The sequence below is a fragment of the Fusarium solani genome (assembly GCF_023522795.1).
Source record: "Fusarium solani strain SB1 chromosome Unknown bctg00000008, whole genome shotgun sequence".
Lineage (NCBI taxonomy): Eukaryota > Fungi > Ascomycota > Sordariomycetes > Hypocreales > Nectriaceae > Fusarium > Fusarium solani.
In genome coordinates, this window is record NW_027072148.1 from 164120 (window position 1) to 182982 (window position 18863).

The window sequence follows — 18863 nt, forward strand, 5'->3', positions numbered from 1 at the left end:
CACGGCACACAGCCTTGTTGCAAGGAAGACCCCCGCACCCAAGTATCAGCTGAGCGTGTGATAAAATGCCTTCCCAAAGGCCTCATCTTCTCGCATCACCATCGATCTCCAGCCGAAGACAGTGCGATCTCTGGAGACCTTGTATCTACCATCCTCCATCAACTATCAGACACGACTGATCGAGGACGATTCGGCCATTCGCAGAGGAGCAACATGACGAGGTCCGGGACAGTCAGCAGTCGGGACGACTACGTTTTTACCATCTCGGGAACTCGATACATGGCGCCTCGCTCACGCTTGGTGAGACTACCAGCTTTGTGGACTCATTTCTTTTAACATGCTTACATCTAAGGATCTCGCCCTTCCAATTCCAAACTATGCTCTCGTCGCCGTCGTTACGCTTCCACAGCACGAAAGCATCCAAATTACCGTGGAATGGCTGCAGGACCGCATCGGTTTGTACAGCAAAGATGACGTATTTAACAACAGCTTCCTCGCCAACATTGTCTTTCATAGCCCCGAGCAGGGCACTGTTGCCTTCACGAAGGAAGCCGCCGATTATCTTGAGGGACTCGATACCCAAACGACATCTGTCTGCTCCTTATCGGGACTTCTCCCAGGTCCGTATGTCTACGTCAACCAGCAGCTCCGGCACGTCTGGAAACTGGTGGACGATTCCAACGGAACCTGCATGGTTACGTTGAAGCCACGCTCAAGGTTAGCAGGCCCTCCACGCAAGTTCGTAGTTTCTATCGACTAATACATCCCAGCATCTCCGACCCGTTTGAGTCTTTCCCATTGCGAAGCTCAGACGACCAATTCTCTTGCTTCGCCCTCCCATCCCGGATCCCGTTCCAAGTAAAACAGGCCTCCCCTCTCGCCGGTCTCCGAATTGTCATCAAGGATAATATCCATCTCCAAGGCATCAGGACATCAGTGGGAAACCGCGCTTTCTACAACACCTACCCACCTCGCGACACCTCTGCCGAGTGCATCAGCAAGCTCCTCGACCTGGGAGTAGTCGTCTGCGGAAAGACCAAGCTAAACTCTTTCGGCAATTGGGAAGAGCCTACAGAGTATGTTGACTATCAAGCCCCATGGAATCCTCGTGGAGATGGATATCAGTCCCCTGGCGGTAGCAGCTCAGGAAGCGCGTCTGCGATTGCAGCCTACGACTGGCTTGACATTGCCATTGGTACAGATAGTAAGTGAAAGTTTTGAGTCGAAGTTTATATAGAGACTAATATCCGTGGCTTACAGCTTGGGGGAGCGTGACTCGACCTGCTCTCTGGTGCGGGTGCTATGGTCTTCGGCCGAGCCAAGGGGCTATCCCTAGTAAGGGGGTGGTGCCTTATGTGACGTGAGCAGCTTCACTGCTAGAATTCAACTCTTCTCTAACTACGATAGATCATGGGATGTCCCAGGCATTCTTGCAAGAGACCTGGAGAAATGCAAAACCTTTGCAACCAACTGGCTTGATCTTGACTTATTCGGACCACCGCAGGTGCGTATCTTGAAAGTTTCTAGTACCTTGCTAACTTATCGGGAAGCCATTCACTTCCATTATCTGGCCGGCCGATTTCTGGACCATCATTGATCACCACCAAGCTCAACTAACAAAGCACTTTGCAGGAGTGCTTCAAGAAGAACTAAATGTCTCGCTAGAGGAACTTTCCTTTGAACAGATTTGGAACGACTCACCCCCATCAGAGGCAAATGGCATGTCCCTTCCAGCCTTTATCAACCCGGTGAGACTTTATGCGATGCAACCTTCCCCAAGTTGGGGACTAATTAAACCAGGCTACATCGTCCCTCGCCTATGATGTCTACCACAATTGTGACGATTTCCGTGCAAAATATCACGAAGCGTTTGGCTGTGCTCCATACACCACGCTTCCGAGCAAGAAACAATGGTGTGTATCAGTGCACAGTTCTCTGGCGGTGGCTCGCATCTTGAAGCTCCTGCAACCTGCTAACTTGCCTAGGGAACTTGGGAAGACAATTTCCAAGGAGGAAAGAAATGAAGGCTTCTGTAATATTGACACTTATAGGAAGTGGTTTCGTCAGACCATTCTCACAGGGAAGCATGCCAATGCTCTCACCATACTCCCACTAGAAGCCATGACTCCGAGATATAGAGATCAACCACCGACGTGAGAGGCAGCTGCCGCTGCTGATATGCGCAACTAACGATGATTCAGATTCAAGAGACCCCCTCAGGACGGTATCCATGCCTTGGCTATCGCACCAGTCCTCCAATCCCCTGTGCTGGCCGTCCCAAGTAAGCAGTCTAAGCAAGGCCAAATACACGGCTAACACCATCTCAGTCGCAGAAATCCCCTACCACTCAAGAATTACAGAGAAGGGAGAGAAGATTCCCTTCGCAGTAGCAATCATGGGCACGCCAGGTGAGTTTACTCGGGCAAGATAACTATAGTCGCTAACATTGCGTTCAGGAACCGATTTAGCTCTCCTGGATACGGCAAGAAACTGGCTCACGAGAGCCGGGTTGCCAACTTCTGTTGAAACGGGAAAGACTATCTGGAAATAAGAGATTTTTCCTATCCTGAAACTACTAGGTTGAAGGGTAGCGGGAGGATTGGTATAGCAAAACCTTGGTTCTTCTTTGGAGTGAGTTGAGCACTGCACAATGAATGGCCTTATTACAACCCCCTATCAAGAATACACGCTTTACGTAAATGCCAAAATTTTCTTGATAAGACTCACGTCATCTCTATTCTCTGAGCGGAAGTCATGCAAGATTACGGGCAGCAAAAGACGGGAAGCTGCTTGGCGTACCTCAGTGAGCAATCAGAGCGCTGTGGAAAAGCCACGCTGCGTGATCTGATGGAGTTGGGACCCCCATCACTGTTGATCTGGACCAACAACCAGACTGTGATCACACTGCTGAGAACTAGGACATTGGGTGTGCTCAAAGTCAAGTACTTTCTGGATCGATGTCATCACTCATTTATGCTAGGGCTGTGCTAGGAAAGGGTTGCGTTGCCAAATTCAAGTTCAATTGACCTTCCCAACTTGGAATTCTGTCCTTGCTGGAAGCAATTGGTGCCCTCAAGTCGCCAATGGGTTGCGTAGCTTGGCGTGTCCAAGCCATGTGTCCTCTCTGGCACCAACGCAAGCCCAAATAAATGAGACACCGAAGGCGACAAGTTGAACCCTGTCTACTGCAAAGCCTTCTACTGATTCGTAAGAGTTTGTGTAAAGCTTCTAAACTAATAGACAGATTTTCGAAGATAAATCAATATCACACACTAGTTTTATTTATAATTCTCATTCTTCTTTTGTCTCGTTCTAGCTCCTCTTAGGGGAAGACATATCAATGTTTGCCTTGGTGCCTTGGGTTTTTCTTCACTCGCCTAACCCCCCCTTCACGACACAGAGGCTGCATGTTGGTTGCACAGCTTGGACCGCATGATTAGTTCAAATCTGTCGAGCAACGCCCAGCTTCGGGGGAACTCCCAGTGTGTAGAGCTGCTGATCACTGGAATCGAGTACCAAATCAGGCTCTGCAACTCTGAACGTAATTGGTTGTTTATCTCGTGTTATCACACGCCACAACTCGACCCCCTACTTCTGCAGAACAATGACACCACAACATTATCCCTCAAGCTAACCCATTGGCTCCCTCAGATTTCCCCGCTTTGAAGAGTCCGAATCCATCCATCAGCATAACCGACCATGCCGCACCAACACCCGGCCTCAGTGAGGCTCCGCGCTGGGCGATCGGGGGAGTCTCGGTTTTGCCCCCGGTTTCTTTGGAAAAGATTCAGCCTGGCATTCAACCTTGAATTCTGCCTTGCCCGATTCTGTTCAACAATTTGGACTTTTGATCACGACATCCTTATCCACGCTGCGGTGGGTGTGAGCTATGCTTGATTTAGTGTTTGAGTCTCGGCGGCGGATAGGAGAGGAGAACCAGCTCGAGTAAGTACTTCCATCACTGTTTCACCCAGCTCACTGATCATCCGCAGCATCGTGGCTATTCCGGCAATAGGGTTGAACAAACCAACACGTTGGTTGGACTCGTCTGGCACATCCTGGCTCCAAAACCTGGTTGATGGTTGCGTCGGTCGGATCACTGTATGGGAATACGCCTACAAGGCGAACTTGCAGGAGTCTGTAGCAAAGCAGTTGATCAGGGAGGGTTTCCATCTGGTTGAAGCACTGCACAGCCACTGCACTAAGCCCCGGGTAACCATCCGAGATGTCATGTCACAGACACAAACTAACGACATTTCAGTACAAGAAGGTCCCTATAGTTTTCATTTGTCATGGCTCCGGAGGCTTTGTCCTCAAAAAGGTCAATTGTCCAGAGTTTTGTTGTTGATCAGCTTCTGACTTTTCAAGGCTCTCTGTCTTTGTCGAGACCAGTATTACCATCTTCGCCCGGTCATTGATGTCGTGTCCGGTTTCATCTTTCTTGGATCACCTCATCTCATCGGCAATATTGACGACGCCAAAAAGTCCTTTGACTTGTTGGTCAAGTGCAGAAACGGGGGAACTGTGAAAGGCTGGTCGAGTCTTACAGAACTGTCAGACTTGATCGAGGTTTGCAAATCCTTCGAGCGTTTGGGCATCCAAGGCCCGGTGGTATCTGCGTACGAGACCAGAGAAACACATCTTAATTCTGGTTTGTTTGCAAAGTTCAGGAGTAAAACTCGAGGCCACATGGTAGGTCGAGTATATTCCTTGCCGTTGCTTCCCTTTACTCACCAGCTCCAGATTGTTCCGGAGTCTCTTAGCACTCTACGAGTGTACAGCGAAACCTCGGTGGACAGCAAGTCAAATCATACCGACATTTGCAATCTACCGATCAGGGGTGAACTATACAATTCATGTGAGAACCTCATCACGGAGGTTTTGCACAGTGCACCCCAGAGGATCGCCGAGAATGACAAGCCTTGTAAGCTCTGGCACAGTCGAACCATGATCCTGGAGCTAATTATGGGAAGACATTATCCCTGGAGCTCTCAAAGACGATACACTCCGCAGTCCAAGCACTGCCTGCTTGACAAGGTTCGAGGATGTGGACATGACGTCTCAGCCAACGTCTCTTCCAATCTCGTCTCCAGTTTATGCGACTACTGGAAGCTCAACTCTAGAGACATACGAAATTGTACCAGCGGTTGCAGCACTAGATGTTTCCGTCAGAGATCCAAAACTGCCGTGCTTCGTACTCGGCAACCACTGGAAGAAAGATGCCTTTGTGGGCAGAGAAGAGACCTTGAAGATCCTCGATCAACATCTTCTCCCCACAAACCTGAACCCCGAAAAAGGGCAAGAGTTTGATTCAAGCTCTCAAGATGGATCAGACCTACGCTCCTTTGCAATCTGTGGTCTTGGTGGCATCGGCAAGACCGAGTTGGCAGTCCAATACGCTCATACCCGCAAGCGATACTTTGAGGCCATCTTCTGGCTCGGGGCGGACGATAGCAAGATCTTGGCCTCAAGTTTCGCTAATCTGGCAGTTCAGCTGGGTCTTGAGGATGACGACTCGGTTGACGTTACAGCCAGTCGAGCCATTGTCATGGGCTGGCTCTCAAGGCCCCTGAGACAAACTTCCCAGTCAGATGAGCCAGGGAATTTTGTCAACTGGCTGTTGATCTTTGACAACGTCGATAACCTCGACGTCCTCGATGACTATTGGCCAAAGTTGGGCCGAGGTTCCGTTCTCATCACAAGTCGTGATCCCAGCGCCAAGCAGAACATGTACATTCACGAGGGTCTGCATCTACCTCCACTCACCAACGCAGAGACTGAGGTTCTCATGCAGAAGCTCACGCATGTGAGAGCAGACGACTATCAGAAGGATGCTCTTGCCAAGATCGCGGAGAGTCTGGACGGGCTTCCACTGGTCATCAACCAGATGTCTGGCCTATTTAGGTCGTTCAGATTGTCCTACATGGACTTTTTGGACTTTCTTCAGGAGGAAGGCATCGAGAAGTTGTATGCACAGCAGCCTGGCTCCAGCGGCAAGCAAATAGCACAATCCTTGGTCACTTACTGGGCCCTTGATCGCCTTTCCAGTCCGACCAAGGCACTCCTTCAAGTCATGTGCTTGCTGGATCCCGACGATATCCCAGAAGACATCCTCATCGATAAGAGCGGCCAAGTGAGCCTAATTGACTACCCCACAAGCAGGGGCAACTACTACTCTGCAAGGAGAGAGCTGCTGTCCTCTTCTCTCATCAGTCAAAAGCGGAATAACAAGCTGTCTCTGCATCGCCTCGTTCAAGACGCGACCAAGTCGATGATGGAGAGGGCCCAACTGGTCTCTGCATTTCAGGCGGCAGCAAAACTCATTGGTTCTGCTTGGCCCTTTCAATCCATCAAGGAGCATCACTCGACAGTGAGATTCAGCAAATGCGAGGACATTTTCCCCTGCGTTCTTCGTCTCAAATATGGGCTCAACTCAATTCTTGAGACTTCTCCTGATTTCCCAATGGACATCTCTCTTGCGCGGCTCTTCAACGATACGGGCTGGTAGGGTTCTCCTTGGAATATGTTACATAGTGTTTCTAATCAGCTTTAGGTACATGTTTGAGCGGGGTCTTCAGGAGGAGACAAAGCCATTCTGTGACCTGGCTCTTCTAATCGCTGAGAGACTGAAAAAGACACATGGTTCAGAGGCTATCGAATGCATTCGGGAGAGCCAGCAGTTCCTCGGAATCGCCCTCGTTGAGACGAACGAACACACTTTGAGCATGGCTCACAAGCAAAAGTGGTTAGACATGCTACTTGAAAGGAAATCGGATTCCGGGGCTCCCATCGAGGACTACGAGCTTGGGTATGCCTACAACGAGATTGGTGTGGCCTACGGAAATGCCGACATGATTGATGAGGCCATTGAAGCCTTTGTGAGATCGATCGAGATCTTCCAGGGGCTGGATGACTACGAAGACACGATGCTTGGGTGGCCTGAGCCCAACCTGGGCTTCATGTACTGGCTAAAGGGGGATCTGGAGACTGCTGAAACAGCCTTGGTCGAGATTCTCGATATTCACGCGGCCGCATGGGGAGTCGATGATACTCATTCATTCAAGTAAGCCTAATGCCCCTAAAATGATCAACGCTAACAGGTCCCGAGGACGGGCAAGATTCTCTACGGCCTTGGCAACGTGCTGGAATCGCAAGGTCGCTTCGACGAGAGCCTTGGCTTCCACCTTCGCTGCCTTGAACAGTACAAAAAAGTCCTCGGCATGAACCACCACAGAGTTGGAGACGTGTGCCACAGACTTGCTAGTCATTACATGCGAAAAGGACTACACAAAGAAGCGGTGTAAGTAGTTACCTACTCCTAACACCTTTGCCTCAAGCTGATGGGTTATAGCGAATATTTAGCTACCTCCCTGCGGATATTCAAGTCCCGCTCATACCTTGCCCACGAACTTGCACGAACGACGTTCAAGAGGAGTCAGCTACATCGGTTGATGGGAGAGGGTTGTGAGGCGGACGAACTTCGAGAAAAGGCTTACAAAATAAGGAAGAAGTTGAAGCCTGGGGATACTGTTCCTGTCGAGAAACTTACAGAGGAGGATTTCGACAGTCTGGTTGCGTTCTGGTCTAGATAGTAGCCTGCTCGGAGCATCTGGCAATGCATGTATCCCTCGGATGTCGGTAATGAGGACAACGTCAGCGAAAACCAGCCTCTTTTCAAAACATGCTTACCCATGTTTGTTGGGTCACAAATGTGCATTTCTCCCGCTGCTGTAACCGCCCGGCAAGCCCAGGGCGAGAAGTGGCTGAGCAAGGGTAGCTGAGCTGAACGCCTGAAATAACGCATGCATGAGGCAACGAGGCTCTGGGCTGAGAATGCCCAGCTGACTCCCATCATGTGATAAGAACATTTTTATTTAAATTCTGTAGAGCCTTTTCATCTCTTTCTACCATGTTTCTAGTCACTAAACTCAATCCGCGATGAACCTTGCGCCGCCTGGTACTCGTCCAAGGGTAACTCAGGCCAGGGCGACAAAAAAGAAGCAAAGCACACAGCCCGACAGATTACGTAAGTATCTGTTCTCTTTCCCAGCTCTTCTGGTTGCTGACAGTTTCAATCAAGGTCCAGAAGAATACGCAAGCGCCGTCCTCGGATACTCCAAGCTCTCCACCGGCGCAGGTCAAAACCACATTTCGCTAGGCCAGTATCTCCACGACCCTCCAGCCACGGTGCGCATAGATCTGCAAGCAGATGCCCCGGAATTTGTTACGCTCTATCCGCTAGGCATCGAGCAATCTGCCCGACGGTCCTCTTCACAATCATCCAGGCAACACTCGCCCTCTGATGGAGATGGAGATGCTGAGTCTGCAGATGAGAACCGGCATAAAGGCCAGGCGCCCATTTCCTTCCAAGAACCCAGCGAGTTCTATCACTTCAACTTGAATAAGCCTCCTGAGAACTGCATCATCTTTTTGCGAGGCTTCATGACAGCGCAATGGATCAACAACATCGGCGCCCGTTATTTCGTTGATCCAGAGTTCTTCTCTCGTCACCTAGACTTCAGTCCAGCTGACGACAGCGCAAGCAACTTTTCCATCCCTTCGCTACCATCTTCATCCGCCCACCTCATTGAACTGCCAGTCATCACGATAGGAAAGCGCACAGGGTCTGCGTCCCAACTACGACCAGACAAGATTGACCAGCTGAGGAGTGAAGGTGCATTGTCACTGTCCTCCCAATATCACGAAATCTCCAAATTGTCCTCGTCACAGATGGGACTTGGGGTCTCAATGATTCGGAACTTTTACGTCTTTGACGAGACGTACTTTGCAATTGAGCAACGCATCTCGATTTGCCTGCAATTAGCCAAGAGTCAGAAGACGTTTACCTGTTCGTGAAATCTGACAGCTCTAGTCCCTACTATACACTATACACATGCTAACGGTTACAGTACTTGTCTGGCTCGATGCTGGAGCCGACTTCCCCAACCTGACTCTCACTCCTTGGGCCGTTCGAACACCAGTGTCATACTATCTCCCCGTTATCCGCCATAAACCCATGATTGCTCTAAAATGCCACCTTTTCGCAGACCAGCCATCAGACAGGATGGACTTTTCGGGTGGCAAAATCCAGTCCCTGTCAAACCTACCTCACGACTACGGCCGCTCGCTTCGCCCAAGCATCAAAGTCAAAGATCCATTCTACAACCTCAACGAAATCTTCAACTTTGCAGCAAGTTCACAAGTACAATTCCTCAACCTCATCGACGTCAAACTCGACGGCTATATATCCCGACCCACCGATCAAGAATACGAGAGCTTGCCGGATCTCAAGTACACAAAGGAGATGCTGTACCGCCATCTTCAAAAGACAAAACAGGTACTTGAGAGCATCAAGAATGCTCAGCTCTCGGCATGGCCTAAAGATGATTCCGATAGCAACAAAGCCGCCGTTGCCGCAAAGAGTGTAGAGCAAGACTTCCAATACATACTGGATCGCACGATCAGCCTCCACACGCGCACCACCGAGGCCATCACCGTATTAATGTCCAGCATGTCTATATCAGAGTCTCAAAGAGCAATCGGCCAAGCACAACGTGTTGGAAAACTAACATTCCTGGCCTTCATTTTCGTCCCCTTGTCTTTCACCACCAGTTTCTTTGGGATGAACGTCACACAGATAGAAAACACAAACCTGGGAATCTGGTGGTGGTTCGTCATGTCGGCACCTATAGTAGGGCTCGTGTTCACCTTGTATTTCGTCGATGTATCAGTTCTGTGGGACGGGGCTTGTGAGTATATCCGGGCCAGATGGAGGTAGTCATAGATGCCACGCATGAATAGTCAGGCATGTTAGACCATCCTTTGCTGGGGTGTCCTGAGTCGGTAGATTGCCGAGTCTCCAGCGTCCTCCCTCTTACTGACATGATAGGTCGACTTGCATAACAGACAGGAAAATTCCCCGATGCAAACGGCCTCGCCCCGTCCCGTGGATTCCGCGCGTGTCGGCATTCATAAATTACGACGTTTCACATGTACTTGTCTCAAAGCTCCGTTTTTGCGCCTTCTACGCGAGGCCATATCCTGGACATGGACCACAACTGCCGACTCCACAGCGGGTAACATTGGCTCTCTTGAGGAATGATTGACATAGACAGGTCCACAAGAGAAGCATAGAATGATGATATGCCAAACAGTCGTCCAGGTATTCGTCAGGCTTGGGCATCGATCCACTCAATCTCGGGCTTTAGGAACATCCCGAACGCATTGAGGACGTTCAGAGCGCACAATAGTTCAAGTATAAGTAGTTGAGAGTCGAAATCAGATTACTTGAACAGCATTCCCAAACCACTATCCACTTCAGAGTAGCCCAAGATGCATTCTCTCCTGTGGGCTGAGATCTCGCCCAGGCTCGATGCCATAGTGAAACCCCTTCCTCTCATCGTCTCGATTGCAGTCATCCTCTTTGTTTATCATGCCTTCCAACCCTCTCAATCCAATGCTCCAATCCTAAATGGCAGGAAGGGACTGGAACTCACAAACCAGAGACCAAAGAAAGAATATGTCTCCCAAGCAACCAAGCTCGTGGGTGATTGGTTCAAGTCAAACCCAAACAAGCCAGTACGACTCATTTCAGACGTCGAGGAGATCACAGTCCTTCCACCCAGCCTGGCCCAGGAGATCCGAAGCGATAAGCGTCTGAGCTTTAGTCAGTGGACCTTCAAGGTATGTTGGATTGCCGGACTACTTCAGGCTCGAAAGTTGACGTAGCAAAAGTCATTCCATGGTCACTTGCCAGGATTTGATGGTTTTGCCGCCGGCACTGGAGGTACAAATTTGGTACAGACCGTTGTAACCAAAGATCTCACCAAGTTTCTCAGTATGGCCCCCTGCAGCTCAGTGTCTTCTTCGTTAACTTAAAGTCCGTAGGTAAGGTTACCGAGCCTTTGGCTGAAGAGACTACCTTGTCGTTGAAAGAACTCTTCACAGATGAAACTGGTGAGCCATCTCCAAATTTCACGTGGCCTATACTAAACTCGCATAGAATGGCACGATATTCCAATGAGGGACAAGGTCCTACGATTGGTCGCCCGTATCTCTTCACGCGTCTTTCTCGGTCCAGAGCTTTGTCGCAACGAAAGCTGGCTCCGAATCACTCGCGACTATACAGTTACAGGTTTCTTTGCCGGCGAAGATCTCCGTATGTGGCCAGAGTTTGTTCGTCCCTTTGTACACTGGTTCCTGCCCGGTTGCCGCAAGCTCAGGGCAGACGTCAAAGAGGCCCGTTCAATGATCGATTTCGTTGTTGAGGAGCGAAGGAAGCGAAACCAAGAGCTTGTCGACGCTGGACAAGACGTTCCAGAATACAACGACGCCATCGCTTGGTTTGATAAGGCGGCCAAGGGCGCAACCTATGGCCGAGCGGCCATGCAGCTCAGTCTGTCTCTTGCTGCGATTCATACAACCACCGATCTCCTCACCCAAGTCCTGACCCGCATTTCGCAAAACCTGGAAATTCTCAAGCCTCTGCGGGAGGAAATGACCTCGGTGCTTCGAGAGGAGGGCTGGAGCAAGACATCATTGTACAAGATGAAGTTGCTTGATAGTGTCATTAAGGAGAGCCAGCGCATGAAGCCTACTGAGATTGGTAAGTTCAGTGTCCCTTTATTGAAGACACATCGCTGACAATATTTGAACCAGTCTCCATGATGCGACTTGCCCTCGACGACGTCAAACTCTCTGACGGCACTGTCATCCCAAAGAACACTGGTGTGGCAGTATCCTCCCACAGGATGTGGGATCCCAGCCTTCATCCCAACCCAGACCAGTGGGACGGTACCCGATTCTACAAGATGCGCGACGAGCCGGCGAAACAGAACTCGTCTCAACTTGTCTCGACAAGCCCAGACTACCTTGCTTTCGGGCACGGCCAGAATGCTTGCCCGGGTCGGTTCTTTGCGTCAAACGAGGTCAAGATCGCACTGATCCAGATTATTCTCAAGTACGACTTTGAACTGAAGGAGGGGGCAGCACCCCAGATCTACAAGCATGGTTTTACCCTGAGTGGTGATCCATTCTTAGAATTAAGGATTAGACGGCGTGCAGAGGAAGTGCCACTCTAGGGAGCATCCATTATGTATGGAATATGCATTTTCCCTTTACTGGAATCATGGACTGTCTAGTGGAATAAGATCAATTGTGTGGTCGCCTGCCAACATTTTCCCCCAGCCTGTCACTCTTCACCTGCTTTCATCATCGCCCACATCTGCACATCGCAAAATGGCGGCCGCGAGGTTTATAACTGTGCCCAGCCAGAGGGTACCCGGGCAAATATTGTGGTAGGCAAGGACAGATGTGACGGTTTGAAAGATGAGCATAACATATGACGATAGTTGTTAAAGATGAGCCTAAAATTCTAAGATATTGGCCAGTTTTTTACAAATTATATGATAGATTTATCTCGATTTTATGCTTATTATGTTCACATTTTTAGGTATGTATTCGGGGTGTTTCCTACATAAAACCAGTTCCGTTAATGCCGGGTGGAGATTCAGCCTCTTTCGTTCCTCAAACGTCCTTTTGCAGAATCGGCGAGTATTCCGCTTGTACTTGACCGCCAGGACACGAAGGGACTTGTTAGTCGTCCAACAAAAAAGAAAAGAGTTGGTAGTCTTCGTCATCCCTCTCCTACTAGAGGACGGCTTCCCCCTCAGCAGCCTGCTTCTCGAGAATCTCCTAGATGTCGTCGAGTGAAGCGGTGGAAAGGTCTATATTACTACGCTTAGTACTTCCCTGATCCACGACGTAAGTCAAGACATCAAGAGAATCTCACTCACCGAGAACAGAAGAAGTGCCAGTGGACTCGGACACAGGTGTCTCCTCGAACAACTGCCACAAGGGCACTTCCTCCTCGGCGGCCCCAGGTATGGGAAAGGCCACCACACGCTCCTAGTCGCCACGGCCATTCGTAACAGTAGCCCAGGGTAGCTGATCAGTCATGTTGATGGTGATTTGATGTGACGAGAATGAGGTAAAGGACTCAGGAGGTTGGTGGTTGACAACCCGCAAATGGAGATGAAAGACCAAGAACGAACTCTTTCCAGCCAAACGTAGCCACAAAATCCTCAGTCATCCTCCATACTTAGTCAAGAGATTCCCAAAAGTCAAACTCCATATCATGCTTGCCCACCACCACTCTCTAAACACTTCCGCTTCTTGGTAGGTGGTTCATCCTCGTCGAAACGGGCGAACAAAAACTCTCTCCCTCCTCACAAGGATTGACTGTTTCATTGGCAGTCATGATTCGTGAAGGGAATTAATGAAAACTTGCCCTGCACTGCGCACAGTGGTTTTCCTTTCCAAGTCCCAGTCCCAGGTGAGGGTTCAGCCTCTTTCGCTCCTTCATATTGTTCTTGCAGGATCGGCACGTATTTCTCTTGTTCTCAGCGGCCGGAACGGCCTCCTCCTCAGCTACCTACTTCTCGAGAGTCTCCTAAATGTCGTCGAGATTGGCGGTGGTGATATTGAAGCTGTTTTGGTAAAGGGGTGAGGAGGATGAAATGACAGATGGTCGTTCCGGCCGTCTAGCTCACTACGATCGGGGACGAAGTCGCGAGAACGACATCAACCGTGTGAAGACGAGAGCGCCATAACGTATACTGGCTCAAAGATGGCCAGAAACGCCGGGAATCCTCGTCGCCTCGTTCTTATGGGCTTCTTGAGTGTCTCTTGGACATACATCGTCGAGGGTTGGGGCGGTGATGTCTATATCATTATTTAGCGCTCACACTTTGGCGACAAAAAGACGGAAGAAAGTTACTTACCGAGTTGGCTGTGAAGAGAAGAGCCATCGGTGCAGCTGGGCAAGTGCAAAAGAAGGTCGTGATGCAGCTTGCATCATCAACGACGGGGAGGGGGTTGGAAGGAGGTTTCAGAGCTTCGGTCTAAATTTGTCGCCTGAGGAGATGCCTGCGATGGCTGGCAGAGCTGTAGTGGTCGAGAACCATTGCCACAGGCCGCAGCTAAGAGGAAGCCGCCCAGGTCAAGACAAATATCGGGAATACGGCCGCTCGCTCAGGGCAAGGGCGCCGATATCGGTCACGCAGGGTAGGTGGTTCGACATGGTCAAAGAGAGAAAAGACGTTGCTCAGGCAGAGTACAAGAAGCTGGAGGATACTGTGAGAGAAGAGATGTCGAAGTCCACGGGAGGGAGGATGTGAGAATGGTCTTGTCGGAAGTAACGTCCACTGGGCAAGAACGACCCTCACCCACTGTGGCGCATGGTTTTTTGACGCCACTCTGTACTGTGGCGATATGATGGCGCTGTGGCGCACCGGAGAGCATAATGCGGCGCCTTATCGATAAACCCAATCCCTTAGTCAGCAGTCTTCCACTTCTCCTTTGACTTGCTCCCTGAAATCTTCGATCAAGTCATCTGAGAGCAGGGAGAAACTAGAAGCCCTCCCATACTGTTGATGCGTGTCCATATTAAAAGGCGCAGCCGTTATCATCATCCTTGTGTGAAGTGTTGATGCTGGTTGCCATCTAAACGCTTTACCCCAGTCCAAGAACAAACACAATTCAAGGAGCTGCAGAAACCGCAAATTGTAATTCACACATACAACGCAGATAGTCCAAGAGAGCGAGAATGTGCTCTCAGTATACATTAGAGCGTCTCATTCCTTCAAAAGCCTTACAATCATGGCATCGTGTCATGCATTGATAGATATCAGCGAGCCGCAGATGGCCATTTGGATGCTGTAGGGTAGGCGTCAATTTCGCGAAGCCGTTGGCGGCATCCGACTTGACCAGTGACACAATTGACGCTATGCTGATCTTGATCAGTCATGTCAAAACAGGGACACGACCTGAGCTAGTGCGAGATCTATCTAGATAGCAACTCGGGCGCAATGTGTGATGGCTCGTGGGCCATCATCCCAACTCCAGACGACTCGGCCGTGAGCTTACATGGGAGGTTTAAGTGAATTGATGGCCTAGACAGGCAAATGCTCTTGTGACTTGGTGCTCTAACGGCCTTGGCCTCTTGTCGCCAAGGTGCTGGTTGAAGACAAGCACTCTGGGCGATGACGCGGCGCAACACGATCCCTCCAATTTGCGACTCTTCCCCATTTGGACGGCGATCACCCGCTCTGCCAAGGATGAAATCAACTACATGAAGATTCGTTTCGGCAGTTGTGTATGCAAATTCCAGATGTCAACGCGCTCTTCTTCTTGCTCAATTTGCTGAGATTGAGGCATCAAGCGTCGGCGATACCGATCAAACTCTTTACCTTGCGCGCCAATGACGACACACACAGAGGCCCACAAAACACGTTCTGATTGGTGTTTCACCTCGCTTCACCTGACCACCTTGATCTCACCGTCCCTGATCAATCACCATCTTGAAGAATCTTCTTACCGCCCCACGCCGTCATAAAGAACTCTGTCAAAGAACTTTTTCAGAAGAACCTTATCGACTGTGGCGAGACCTTCACTTTCATCACTCTGCCAAGTCCAAAACCTGGCATCCGTCGGTCCATGACCGAACCACAAAATGTCGGCCCTCAGTCCATCTCGGAGGACAACAATGACGTTGTCCTACCCCATGGTTGACCCTCATGGCCCGCAACCGCCTGCTACCGTTACAACCGGCTCGTTTGCTATGCTTAATGGAAACAACCATGCCACACCGCATTCGTGTATTCGTCCGACGCACTCACCCCCATTGCGGAGAAGATCCCCTCCCCCCATTCACTCGTTGGGGGTAGGTCTCTGTTGGTCCAAGGTTTAAGCGCTCTTCGCTCCCCGCGGTTTCATTGCATTGCATGGGCAAAAGTTCTCTGTCAGCCAACTTTTGCCTACCTGGGGTCAGAAATCTGCGGAGCTTTCCCCCACGAGTGAGATTACCTGCGCTGTGATCGCCCGACCGTGCGCCTCGAGATCAAGCCATATTCTTCACGTGTGAACCTTGCCAGTGTTGGTTCAGATACTGCAATACCACCCGACCGCGGCATGCTATCAGGACACATCAAGACACACAGCAAGGTCTGCGCTGTCAGTCTTGACCAACATGATCCGTTTATTAAGCTTGCGTCGAGCCAATGACGCCTTTCCCGTCTGCGAACAGAGTGCAACCATGCAGGGTGATGGGGGACCCTCATGTTTCACCCCGTCCTCCACAGTCTGGAGTCGATAACAATAATGTCGCGCCTTTGCCGCTTGCCATCACTCAAAACTCTTATCCTCGGACCTCTGCCTGACGTCATTCCCTCAGTAACACCGAGCGAAGCCGTCTAGTCGTCTCCTCTGTGGGGCCGACCATGTGGACCGGGTCCGGGCTTGGCAGATCCCGGAGGGCCACAATCAATAACATTGCTCGGGTGCCGGCACGGAATGACGACACGGGGGGCACCCTGTAAGGCCAGTCCCGCAGTCCGACTGGGGGAACCGCACGACTCAGGACGGGGTCTTTTTTCGCTTCGGTCCAAGGGTTGCTCTGCTTGCGGAGCTGTTCCTTCGTCACATCTTTTCACGTGTGTGTGTAATAACATCTCCATCCGTCGTGCGAGGATGATCATCCTGAGACGTGGATACAGTTAATTCTTGTGGACCGTCGTGGAGTTCAGGGTTCAGAGTTTTTCGTTCAAAGATTTTCGGGTCCCTGCCATGTCCATGTAGCAGATATAAAGTGACAGATGCCTCGGTCGGTTGATCTGCAAACCATAACCGTAACACATACGCCTGTTTTTGTTGCTCCTGGGTGAGCCTTGTTGATTTTGTTACAAGCAGCTGGTTTTGCTTTCGCTCATTTGGCATCGTTCAATATGGCGCCTCCAACATTTGCTGGCCTTTCTGGCAAGAAGTTGTCGCTGGCCATCTCGACAGTGGCCACGACTGGTTTCCTCCTGTTTGGGTTCGTATTATCTTTTTTATACTATCCTCATCATAATTCTTCTCATAATTCACCTTGAGTGTCTGGATATGATGGTCGAAGTCTTGTTCGGGCGTGCCAACCCTGGTGGTTGGACATCACCAGATCGCTCAGGACCAACCCCAGACACCCCACGATCACAAACCTTGATCTCTAGATCATCAATTAACCTCAAAAATACTCCAGATTCGATCAGGGGGTTATGAGTGGTATTATTGACGCCGACCCTTTTCATGATTACTTCCCTGAAACCAAGAATGAGACCATCCAGGGGTTGGTCACCGCCATCTACGAGATTGGCTGCTTGATGGGAGCCATGTTCATCCTCTGGATCGGTGATCTCCTCGGTAGACGGCGCGCTATGATCATGGGCGGTGTTATCATGATCATCGGTGTCATCATTCAGGTCTCTGCTGTCAAGGGTTACGCCCAGCTTGCTCAGTTCATCGTCGGTCGTGTCGTCACTGGAGTCGGCAACGGTATCAACACTTCGACTATCCCTACCTACCAGGCTGAGTGCAGTAAGACTAGCAACCGTGGTCTGCTCATCTGCATTGAGGGTGGTGTCATTGCTTTCGGTACCCTCATCGCCTACTGGGTCGACTATGGTGCTTCTTACGGACCTCAGGACCTCACCTGGCGTTTCCCCATTGCCTTCCAGGTCATCTTTGGCTTCGTTCTTTGCATTTCCATGATCTGGCTTCCCGAGAGCCCTCGATGGCTCCTCACCCACGAGAGGTACGAGGACGCCGAGCGTGTCATTGCCGCCATCCGTGGCTACGAGATTGACAGCGACGATACACGCCAGGAGCGAGACTCTGTCCTCGACTCCATCCGTGCATCTGGCTTCGCTGGTCAGAAGACCACTCCCATCAAGGCGCTCTTCACTGGTGGAAAGACTCAGCACTTCCGACGTATGTTGCTTGGCTCTGGTTCTCAGTTCATGCAGCAGGTTGGTGGTTGCAACGCCGTCATCTACTACTTCCCCATTCTCTGCACCAAGATCTTTGGAGACAAGAACCTTGCTATGCTTCTTGGCGGTGTCAACATGATCGTCTACAGCATCTTCGCCACCTCGTCTTGGTTCATCATTGAGCGCGTCGGTCGCCGAAAGCTTCTTCTTTACGGAACTGCTGGTCAGATGTTTTCCATGATCCTCACCTTCGCCTGCCTTATCCCTGGTGGCAAGCACCCGGAGGATACAGCTTCGTCCAAGGGAGCCCTTGTTGGTCTCTTCACCTACATTGCCTCTTTCGGAGCTACCTGGCTGCCTCTCCCCTGGCTCTACCCCGCTGAGGTTAACCCCCTCAAGACCCGAGGCAAGGCCAACGCTGTCTCCACTTGCACCAACTGGCTCTTCAACTTCCTCATTGTGTAAGTCTAGTCGCCCGCAAAAGCAGATGACATCCACTAACATCGTCCAGCATGGTTGTTCCCGACATGATCAAGAGCCTCAGCTGGGGTACCTACCTCTTCTTTGGCGTCGCCAACGCCTGCTTCTTCCCCATCCTCTACTTCTTCTACCCCGAGGTGAGTTGCCAATGCCTATCTGTAAGAATCTCATCTAACATATTCAGACCGCAAACCGCTCTCTCGAGGAAATCGACATCATTTTCGCCAAGGGTTACGTCGAGAAGATCTCCTACGTCAAGGCCGCCAAGGAACTTCCTTTCCTCACCCAGGCCGAGGTCGAGCAGGAGGCTATCCGCCTCGGACTTGTCCAGTCCGCAAGCCGTGGTGCTATGCCCGAGAAGCCTGATGCGGAGGATGTCCGCAACGACTCTGGCTTCAACTCTGACAACTCTGACAAGTCGTAAACTGTGGGACCACAGGAACCACAAGATTACAACCACCACAAGAACCATAGAATCACACATATCACTGTGATGAAGGATGAATTGGATTGGAATTGTGTTTTGAAACATTTTGGATACCCATAGACAGACCTGGCTGTTAGACTAGACCAGCGATACTG

At 50.6% G+C, this 18863-nt stretch overlaps 4 protein-coding genes across 4 annotated transcripts; all 4 read left to right on the forward strand.

Moving 5' to 3' along the window:
- Nucleotides 1–337: 337 nt before the first annotated feature.
- MRS44_012064 (uncharacterized protein) lies at nt 338–2551 on the forward strand (the record flags this gene model as incomplete). Its single annotated transcript, XM_065618667.1, has 9 exons — nt 338–717; nt 771–1204; nt 1261–1360; nt 1408–1504; nt 1551–1748; nt 1801–2153; nt 2202–2281; nt 2328–2408; nt 2457–2551. The coding sequence occupies 9 exons, from the start codon at nt 338–340 to the stop codon at nt 2549–2551; spliced, it is 1818 nt and encodes a 605-aa protein (XP_065474739.1).
- A 1338-nt stretch (nt 2552–3889) lies between these two features.
- Nucleotides 3890–10102, forward strand: MRS44_012065 (uncharacterized protein; the record flags this gene model as incomplete). Its single annotated transcript, XM_046272734.2, has 13 exons — nt 3890–3945; nt 3993–4212; nt 4262–4321; nt 4369–4692; nt 4744–4924; nt 4974–6504; nt 6554–7063; nt 7109–7300; nt 7352–7571; nt 7920–8026; nt 8070–8848; nt 8910–9749; nt 10008–10102. The coding sequence occupies 13 exons, from the start codon at nt 3890–3892 to the stop codon at nt 10100–10102; spliced, it is 5115 nt and encodes a 1704-aa protein (XP_046133486.2).
- A 230-nt stretch (nt 10103–10332) lies between these two features.
- Nucleotides 10333–12080, forward strand: MRS44_012066 (uncharacterized protein; the record flags this gene model as incomplete). The annotated part of the gene is made up of 5 exons (XM_065618668.1): nt 10333–10683; nt 10729–10837; nt 10888–10956; nt 11003–11605; nt 11659–12080. The coding sequence occupies 5 exons, from the start codon at nt 10333–10335 to the stop codon at nt 12078–12080; spliced, it is 1554 nt and encodes a 517-aa protein (XP_065474740.1).
- A 4701-nt stretch (nt 12081–16781) lies between these two features.
- On the forward strand, nt 16782–18705 carry MRS44_012067 (uncharacterized protein; the record flags this gene model as incomplete). The annotated part of the gene is made up of 4 exons (XM_046269581.2): nt 16782–16870; nt 17075–18262; nt 18313–18418; nt 18466–18705. The coding sequence occupies 4 exons, from the start codon at nt 16782–16784 to the stop codon at nt 18703–18705; spliced, it is 1623 nt and encodes a 540-aa protein (XP_046133484.2).
- Nucleotides 18706–18863: the final 158 nt, after the last annotated feature.